Source organism: Penaeus chinensis, chromosome 30 (assembly GCF_019202785.1).
Source record: "Penaeus chinensis breed Huanghai No. 1 chromosome 30, ASM1920278v2, whole genome shotgun sequence".
Lineage (NCBI taxonomy): Eukaryota > Metazoa > Arthropoda > Malacostraca > Decapoda > Penaeidae > Penaeus > Penaeus chinensis.
This window is the reverse complement of record NC_061848.1, coordinates 21,768,809-21,778,808: the sequence shown is the minus strand read 5'-3', so window position 1 is coordinate 21,778,808 and position 10,000 is coordinate 21,768,809. Positions and strand designations below refer to the sequence as shown.

Below are 10,000 nucleotides of genomic sequence, written 5' to 3'. Positions count from 1 at the left end.
TCTTCATCATTGTTATTATTATTATTATTATTATTATTATTGTTATTATTATTATTATTATTACTTTTATTATTATCATTATCATCATCATTATTATTATTATCGTTATAACTACTATCATTATTATCATCATCATCACTATTATTATTATCAACATTACTATCATCATCATTATGATTATAATTATGATCATTATTTTTATAATCATTATTGCTGTTATCACTATCTTAAGTAGCCATAGCAGCAGTAGTAGTTGTGACAGTAGTAGTAGAAATAGTAATAGTAGTTGGGGTAGCATCAATAATTCATCATTATCATTGATTTCTTCATTCATTGATATCATTATCAACAATAGTCGTAGTGAAAGTATTAAAAATAGTAATAGTAATTGTTGTAGTATCAATAAATCTCATTTCCATCACTTTAATTTTATCCTTACTATTATCATTATTATCGTCATTATTGTTATTGTTATTATTACTTGTATTATTATTATTGTTCTTATTATTATCATTATTATTATTACTAATATTACAATCATTATTATTTTTTTTTGTTCGTATCATTATTATAAAGATTATTATTGCTGTTATTACTATTGTTATTAATATTATTATCGTTATTATTATTATTATTATTATTATTATTATTATCATTATTATCATTATCATTATAATTATTATTATTACTATTGTTATTCTTATTATTGTTATTGTTATTGTTATAACCCTTAGTATCAATATCATTATGATCATCATTATTATTTCTGTTTTCATTCTTTTTCATATTTTCATTATTACTATTGTAATTATATAATTATGATTTTTATCATTTTTATCATCTTTTCATCTTTATTATAATTATCTTTATTTTCTTTATCAGTACTATTATTATCATTATCATTTACATTATGATAATGATAATGATGATAATGTAATGACAATAACTATTTTTATTATTTTAATTGTTGATTATAATAAATATTTTTTTATTATCATCATTAATATTGGTAATATCATTATTGTTATTATTAGTAGTAGTTTGATAATGTTTATCATAATTATCAACATTACTATTATTGTTATCAACATTATTCATTCCTAACATCATTAACATCATTATTATTGCTATTAATCTCATTATCATTCTTATCATTCTTAACACTACCATTAACACTATCATCATATGTCATTAACACTGTTATTATTACTATAATTATCACTATTAACAATAATAGCAGTACTCCTGGTTTCATTGTACTTTTTCATTACTGTTATCCGACCTTTAATTCTCTCAAAAGTTGTACAAAAAATCCCGCTACCCAAAGTCACTTCCTTTGAACAGCAATTCAGTACCCACTACCATCGTTCCTAGAAACACCACAACCACAGAATAACCAGTCCACCCATTCTTCCTCGCCGACAGGATGGGGGTCACCGTGTGGAGCTTGACATGGGCGGGTCTGCTCCTGGGCCTGGGCGGGGCGTCGGGGGCGTGTCTTCCCATGGGCGAGGGGCAGGTATTCCTCTTGGGCGGGGATGTCGTTTTGACCGAACTTCTGCCTCTGCACTCGGGTCGCGGTTGTGCAAAGGTGAGATCAGGAGGCGCGTTCGTCCTGCTTTTTGCTCGTATGGTCGTGACTGTTGATAGGCCTGTTGGTTTTGTTAATATTATTTTCTGTATTTTGTTTTATTATTAGTAGTAGTAATAGTATCCTTATCAATGTTATTACTATTATTATTGCTTGTGATTATAATAGTTATTTCTGCTACTGTTTTTATAATTGTTAGTAGTAATAGTATCATTATCATCGTTATCACTATCATTATTGTTTGTAATCATAATAGTAATTTGTGCTGTTATCATTATTACTGTTGTGACTGTTGTAGTTATTATTAAGGTAGCAATAGTAATAGTCTTGATAGTAATAGCAGTAATAGTGGCAATAATAAAACACACATATATATGTATATATATATATATATATATATATATATAGAGAGAGAGAGAGAGAGAGAGAGAGAGGGGGGGGGGGGGTGACAAGACAATATTCGTGTATGAATTTGCGTGTGAGTATTCTTATTTGGGGAAGGAATGCATTAAACATATAAAAGACATTAGCATGAACATATCCTCGAAGACATACACGCAAATGCACATATATACAGAGAGAGAGAGAGAGAGAGAGAGAGAGAGAGAGAGAGAGAGAGAGAGAGAGAGAGAGAGAGAGAGAGAGAGAGAGAGAGAGAGAGAGAGAGAGAGAGAGAGAGAGAGAGAGAGAGAGAGAGAGAGAGAGAGAGAGAGAGAGAGAGAGAGAGAGAGAGAGAGAGAGAGAATGACAGAACAATATTCCTTTCTTCTCCTTTCGCCGCCAGCTGGGCCTGACCGAAGTGCAGATCATGGAGGCGACGAGGCTGGCCGTGCAAAAGGTCAACGAACTCGAGCTTATCCCGGGAATCTCACTGGGTAAGGTCATGACCCTTTAATACCTTTCTTTGCACTTTTAAAGGTCGTCTTTGCAACTTGGGAGTAGACATTCATCCACATAAAAATATCTATGTATCATTCTGATTTCATATGGAACGTGAGAAACACTTTTCGCCGAGAAGATCGACGCGCGCTAGAAAGTGTAGTGTGCAAGATGGCATTAGGTTAAAGATTCACTGAAGATCTTATATAGCGTAGATAGGGGCTATAGGTTTGTTTGTGGTAGGCTATATCCATCTTTATTGGTAATGAATGGAAGTAATACTGATAATCCAGACTCAAATCTGTATCAGATTACACACAGCGATTTGTGAAGTCTGATGTCGTTTATCACTCGAAATTATCTCAACACTAAGGAACACAAAGACCGCGAGCCCAATAATTTCGAATGGCGGGCCGATGTGGCGAACCGTAGATGCTGATCCCTGCTCTATACTGTATTTTTCTTGTTATACGTAAGAATACTCATCAGCTTCTCTCAATCCATTATGAAAATCGACTACAACATTTGACCATAAAACATATTTTCAACAACCGTGAACCTCAGATATATCCACAGTTTTCTCTACTCTCCCTGTCTATCTTTCCCGCTACATTTGATACCGTCTGGCGGGCAACACGTGTTTCTAGTCATACTAGGTCATTTATAACGTTTCCCTTATCATTTATGCCACGTCTCGTCCACTCTTTATACACTTGCTACTGCTTCTTCGTTAATTTATTTTGCAGTCAATGAGTGATCTCGAAATATGAATCAGTTTCATGATGACAATGATATTTCGGGATCTCACAGGTCTGAGAGTGGTGGACACGTGTGGCAAGTCCGAGCGCTCCGTGAAGATGGCGCTGGCCTCGCTCGCAGACGACACCAGGGACTGCATCAACCCGTCCGTCTCTCTCGGGTTCTTGGGTAATTATTCTGCTCTGTGTGCGTTCGTATTAATGTAGTTATCAATCAAGCTGTCAAGAAATCATAAGAAATGTTAAAAACCAGCGATTTCACTGCTTATTACGATGGAGTAAAGGAACTCGCTAAATGAGAGAGAGAACAAATTAATTATATATATATATATATATATATATATATATATATATATATATATATATGTATATCTGTCTCTCTCTCTATATACACACACACACACACACACACACACACACACACACACACACACACACACACACACACACACACACATATATACACACACACACACACACACACACCCACACACACCCATACACACACACATATATATATGTATATATATATATATATATATATATATATATAATGTGAAAGACTCATAACCTCGACTTAAATCTTCTTAAGTCGATGATGATAAAGGTTATGATAGTAATGGTAATAACAATCATGATTATCATTAAACTGATGATAATAACTATCAACTTGATAATGACAATGATAATGATAGTAGTAAGTTGGGGTAGTAATAATACTAAAACGATAAAATTATTGACAATGATAATAATAAAAGAAAGCTAGCTGAAGATAAAAGGCTTCTCCTCGCCGCGTCTCCGCCAGGCCCCGGCGACGCAGCCTCCGCCTCCGCCGTCGGCCGCGCGACCCGCAGCCTGCACGCGCCGGTCTTGGCCTACGGTCCGCGCCCCGTCCTCGCCGCGCACGCCGTCGACCTCGTGGCACCCGCTCCGCAGCGCTCCGCCAAGGCGAGTTTCCGAAGGGTTTGCTTTTAGGGCTTCAGGTGCTGCGAGGCTGTTGCTGTTGCTTGTGTTGGTGGGGTTGATAATGGTAGTTTTGGGGTCTCAAGGTGCACGAGTTGGCATTTCGGTCGTTTTCTCTGGTGACAGTATACTACGGTCTACTTTTCTATACTACTTTATCTACGTTTTCTGAAAGGGAATGTTCCCCCTTGATGCTTTCCATAATGGCACGAACGTCCTCCTCCAGGCGGTGACCAACGTACTCGCCGGCGCCGGGATCAGGTCAGTGAGCGTGGTCCACACGGCGGACGCCGAGGGCGAGGCCCTCATGCAGCACTTCGTCACAGCCGCTGAGGAGGGCTACCGCTGCCTGGAGCAGGTGCTGAAGGCGGGGGACCCCGCCGACCTGGTCAAGCCCTTGCGCCAGGGCCCGGGCACGGTGGTCCTGCTGGGCACGAGGCACAAAGTGCAGGAGCTCGCGCGTTTCCTGGGCGCGGAGGGCGGGCCGACCGACCTCCTGGTGCTGCAGGACACGGGCGGGCCGGTGCCGGCGGCCGAGCTGGAGGGCGTGGCCAAACCCACCCTCATCCTGCAGCGCGTGGCCGAGGCGCTCCCCGACTTCTCCGAGCACCTGCAGCGGGACCTGTCCTCGGGGGACGGGCCGCGGCGCCAGTACGTGGCCGCCCTGTCAGAGTGCTCCTCGTGCGACGCCCTGGACTTCGCCTACGACGCAGCCGCGCCCGCCGCCGTCACCGCCGTCCTCACCTACGCCCAAGCGCTGCGGGAAGCTCAGGCCGCGCACTGTGGAGCCGAGGGAGGGCTGTGCGAGGGCGTGCGCCTCCTGGAGTATGAGGAGTGGAAGGAGTTGCTGTCCCAGGCGTCGCCCTCAGACTTGGCCTCCAAGGCTTTCCCCGGGCTGGACACCGAAGGCCTGAGCCAGGGCGCCGAGGACTCCCCCAGATACGCCGTGAAGCTCCTCTCGCCCGGCAACGCCACCAATCTGACGCAGGTGGGCGCCGCTGCCATGGCTCTTCCCAACTCTCTCCTTGCATTATGTAATCTGCTGATTGACCAGAAGTAGGCTAACGCACACACATGTATAAATTAGTAACATTAACCAATACAAAATAATGATAAAAATGATAACGACGATGATACATATACCAGCAATAATAAATCATAATAATAATAAGAAAATAAAACTGGTTGACCCAACTCACCTCCTCAGGTGGGCCACGCCGACGAGACCTCGGCCGTCCTGGGCCAGCTGAAGGTGAACGTCCCTCGGTGCGGGAAGATGTGCCCTTGCGTCCGGCCGACGCAGCCGCCGTCCCGGTCCACGCCGAGGCCCCATCCGCCGCCGGGGAATCTGGAGATCAGGCCCTCATCGCCGTCGAGAGGTAAAGGCCGGGGAGGGTTGGGGAGGAGTCTCTTTCCTTCAGATTTACTGATGTGCATTTGTTATTTGTTATTTCAACCTGAACAGCGGCTTTTCTCCTGCTGACAGTCTCCTCGCTTCCCACATCCTTCGCCTTCTCCCGTATGCTGGCCACCCTTCACACAGTCCGCCTGACCCTCCCGACCTGATCTGCCCGACCCTCCCGACCTGATCTGACCTCCCTTCGTTCCCGTTCGTCTGTCCTCACCTGTCCCGTGTCTCCGCGCTGCCTTTCCTCTCTCTGTCTTATACCCCCTCCTCTTCCTTGCCTCCTCAGACCTGAAGATGGAATCCAGGTGGATTCCGAAACTGTTGTCTCTTTTTCAATTAAATCTAGTTTTACAGTGTGGGTTTTTATACCATAGTATCAACACGGTAGTTTGTTTTCTCCTTTCATGTGCATTTGTAATGAGAATTTGCAATTGTCATTCAAGTGTCAATACTGTTATTGTTATTTCCCTTACCCTTATCATCGTTAATACTCTTTCATTATTCTATTCGTCCTCTTATACAATTTAACCCTTTTCCGCCCGCAGACGGCGGTGGCCTCGACATCCTCGGTGGAGCGGGTTGGTGGAGTCACGTGTCATGGTGGCCAGGTGATATGCCCGACCCCGCCCACCTGTCACAGTCTGAAGTCACTGCTTATGTCACGGCTTTCTTCCTTCTCGTGGTCCTCTTTATGAGCTCTACTTTGGCGTGTGTTTACAACCTCCAAAAATCTCCGAGTAGAAATTAAGTTAGGGATACATGCTTGTATTTCGTGCGGGCGGATTTAAGCTGTGTTGACTGCGAACGCTCCGTGTTGCTGTTTAATCGTCTGTAACGTTGGGGAAAGAAGACAGACAGAAAATAAGTAGAGAAAGGAGACGAAAAACAGGCAGAGACAAAAAAAGAAGAAAGGGATAATAAGTAGATTTCTGTGAACTCTTCGGTAGTGGCAAACCGGATTTTTTTTATTTATTTCAGATATCTAATGTTTTTCAGACTCATAGTTTCCTTCCGTCTGCAAGTGAGTGCATCCGCGAACAGATCACGTACTCTTGTCCAAAAAGATATTTAGCGCACGGAGGCCAAGTTTCAAATACTTCATTTTGTATCCGAACAAGTTATAGCTGCTCAATGGCACTGGGAAACGTGATGGAAAAAATCCTGTCAATAGTATATTTACGATATTTGTAATTGTAGACAGTGAAGGTGACACCGCCTGTCTTTAAACTAAAGGTTGCCATTATGATAACTGGTGAACGTTACAGTTTTGTGGTTATTTACATAACTTTAAAAACTCTGATATTAAAATGTTGAGGAATGTGATACCTCTGTTCCAAATTTTGTGTTTTAATTGCTGCTGTGTACCTGTTTGTGTTTGGAATGAACATACTAATTGTTAAAATTATTTTCCGTTGCCAGTATGTTGAAGGAATATATAAATAGAGGATATATACACATGTCTATGGCGAAATAAAATAAAAGCGAGTTTTCCATTATTTCACTTTATTTACAACCATCCATCATCATCTCTACTGCTCTGTGAGGTAGACAAATATATAAATGTATAAATATTACAACAGCTTCTATCTGAGCCAAATGACCGACATGAAGATTTACTACAGATCATTTCCTGCCTTAATTAACTGGTGTTATTTCACCTCCCTTTTTTGGTCTTTTCCCCTCGTTTGCCTCTTCTATTTTCGCAAATTATATCCACAAGAAAAAAAAATATATATATATATATAAATTAAAAACATATAAATAACAGCTTCAAAGCATTTTGCTAAAATAATTGAAACAGGTGTCTTTTTCCTGGATACTTCTACCATAACATCTAATTTAAATTCTATTGTACTTGCATTTGCATTTGATTTTTCTTTTGCTTATTTCATCTACAGGCAAGTATACTTAGAACCGTTAACGCTGGCGGCATTGCAGCTTTCGAACCCCTTAGGAAGAAAAGGGTGGTTGGGAGCTACCCCAGGAAAGGAAATGGGTTGAGATGATGCTTATATTCAGAGACGCTTCGGACACCTTTTCCAGTGGAGTTCTGCCGCCATCACTGGTCTAATTGGTTGCGATGCGAGGCAGCTCGATGTTAATTGGCTGCAATGTAAGGCAGCTCGACGCTGATTGGCTGCAATATAAGGCAGCTCGACGCTGATTGGCTGCGACGCAAGACACAATGCTTGGCTGACGGGAGCGAGATGCAGGTCTGGCTCTCCGTTTAAGATATCCGAAGTGTCTCTGAATATGAGCACGAGGCCGAAGAGGAAATGCAAGCCTACTACATAAGTGAGGTTGGTGAGGGGTGAAAAACCCTGCAAGATGAAGTGGTGGAGAGATGACAGGGATGCTGAGGAGACGAGATATAAAAAGGTGAGGAAAGCTGGTGATACGTTAGAGAAGTACAACACTAAAGAGAGAAGTAGCGTGCAGAGATCGAAGAGCGTTCGATAAAGCACGGTTAAAAACGAAACAGAAACGAGACAGAACTGATTGAGAAACGTTATAGACAAATATAGTTACATAAAATAAGTGTATATTTAAATATGTAGGAGCACATTAAAATGGAGATGACGAAGATAATGAATCAAAGGAGACGAGGAAATTGAAGAGAAAAATATTGCAAAAAGAATCAAAACGGGAATAAAAAAAAGCATCAGAACCCGAAGAAAAAAAAAGAAAAATATATATAACGAAGAAAAATAAACAATATTGATAACAAACAAACAAATAAAACTAAAAAAAATAATAAATGACACATTCGGAAAAATGGATTCCACAAAACCCCCATTTCCTTGTTTCGGTTAGCTCCGCCCCCGGGTTCGAACATCTGCGTAACCTTTTCCCTTTACACACTCTCCGTCTGAGAGCCTGCCTTCGCCCTGGGTGTTGCGGGCGAGCCTGTGGGCGTGAGTGTGGGCGCGGGAGTCACTGCCCGCACCACGGAGGGAGCGAGGATGTAGGCTCCCAGCGATGCCACAGAGACCAGCGCCATCGTCGCCTTGGCAACCTGCGGGGTGAGTGACGTCAAGCAACTCAAGTGACCTCCTTGTCTAGCATTGCCAGAACACTAACCACAGGAACATAAATATGTCATGAAATAACTACTTTTACATAAATCATGAACGAGTCAGTGCCTAACTGATATATCTAATAGAAAAACAGCACCGAAAACAAGATATAAATCGAATTACACACACACTCACCCATAATATATATATATATATATATATATATATATACACACACACACGTCCTCATCATATATATATATATATATATATATATATATATATATATATATATATATATATATATATATGGTGAGGACGTGTGTGTGTGTGTGTGTGTGTGTGTGTGTGTGTGTGTGTGTGTGTGTGTGTGTGTGTGTGTGTGTGTGTGTGTGTGTGTGTGTGTGTGTGTGTGTGTGTGTGTGTGTGTGTGTGTGTGTGTGTGTGTGTGTGTGTGTGTGTGTGTGTGTGTGTGTGTGTGTGTGTGTGAGTGTGAGTGTGAGTGTGAGTGTGAGTGTGAGTGTGAGTGTGAGTGTGAGTGTGTGTGTATATGTATGTGTATGTTTAAGTGTGAGTACTCACGTTAGCCCTGCCCTGAACGGTGCTGGAGTTGAATCTGGTGTGGAGGTTGAAAGGCAGGCGATCCACGTAGGCTTCGCCGGGCGCTTGACCTGGACGGGGAAAAAAAAAAAAAATTATGTAAAGCATGTTCTCATTCGTATTTGGAAGATGCTGTAACGCTGGGAAAGACTGTATAAGACCTGGCAGTATAGTTCACTGACCGACAGTTTTTGTCTCAGCATTTTTCTTGTACTTTTGGATACTATATTGCATGTGCAAGTATTTGCATATACTGCATATAAGTAAACTGAAGATCATGGAAGTATACACCTACATTGTTAGACGATAACTATATATGCACATACACATGAGTGTGTATATATGTACACAAACACACAAACACACACACACACACACACACGCAAGTATATATGTATAGTTATCGTCTACCATTGTAGGTGTGGATTTCCATGAACTTCAATTTCTTAATCTCCAAACTTCTGATTTACTCAATAGTCTTCACTTGCTCCCAGTGCACATCGAAGGAAAATTAGCGCTAAACACTTATCAGCAAGTAGCACACCGGCAAGTTTCGAGGAGCGGGCTGGCCATAGCCTCTGTTCCTTCCTTATGCACACGCTATCACATCCCAACGCATTATTTCATATATAAAGATGTCAGAGCAACAGCCAGTCATAAAATAATACAACCTCAACATACATTCATCGACCCGAGTCTCCCAAAAATTTTACGAACAGGTGACGTCGAACCAAAGACAAATCAAAATGATCACGGACGTATTAAGAAAATAGTATAGAAGTAT

The 10,000-nt window shown here is 41.4% G+C and overlaps 2 protein-coding genes across 2 annotated transcripts in view; both read left to right on the top strand.

Moving 5' to 3' along the window:
- LOC125041344 (metabotropic glutamate receptor 6-like) overlaps positions 1 to 4,302 on the top strand; it is a 5,830-nt gene extending 1,528 nt beyond the window's left edge. Inside the window, exons 2-5 of the mRNA XM_047636214.1 lie at positions 1,426 to 1,591; positions 2,376 to 2,466; positions 3,281 to 3,397; positions 4,034 to 4,302. Coding sequence (XP_047492170.1) covers positions 1,427 to 1,591; positions 2,376 to 2,466; positions 3,281 to 3,397; positions 4,034 to 4,203 — 543 coding nt within the window. The 5' untranslated portion in view covers position 1,426 and the 3' untranslated portion in view covers positions 4,204 to 4,302. The remainder of the gene's footprint in view (positions 1 to 1,425; positions 1,592 to 2,375; positions 2,467 to 3,280; positions 3,398 to 4,033) is intronic.
- Positions 4,288 to 7,093, top strand: LOC125041343. Its single transcript, XM_047636213.1, has 3 exons — positions 4,288 to 5,179; positions 5,399 to 5,570; positions 6,145 to 7,093. Exons 1-3 carry the CDS (start codon positions 4,370 to 4,372, stop codon positions 6,345 to 6,347), a joined length of 1,185 nt encoding a protein of 394 aa, XP_047492169.1. The 5' UTR covers positions 4,288 to 4,369; the 3' UTR covers positions 6,348 to 7,093.
- The last annotated feature ends 2,907 nt before the right edge of the window (positions 7,094 to 10,000 follow it).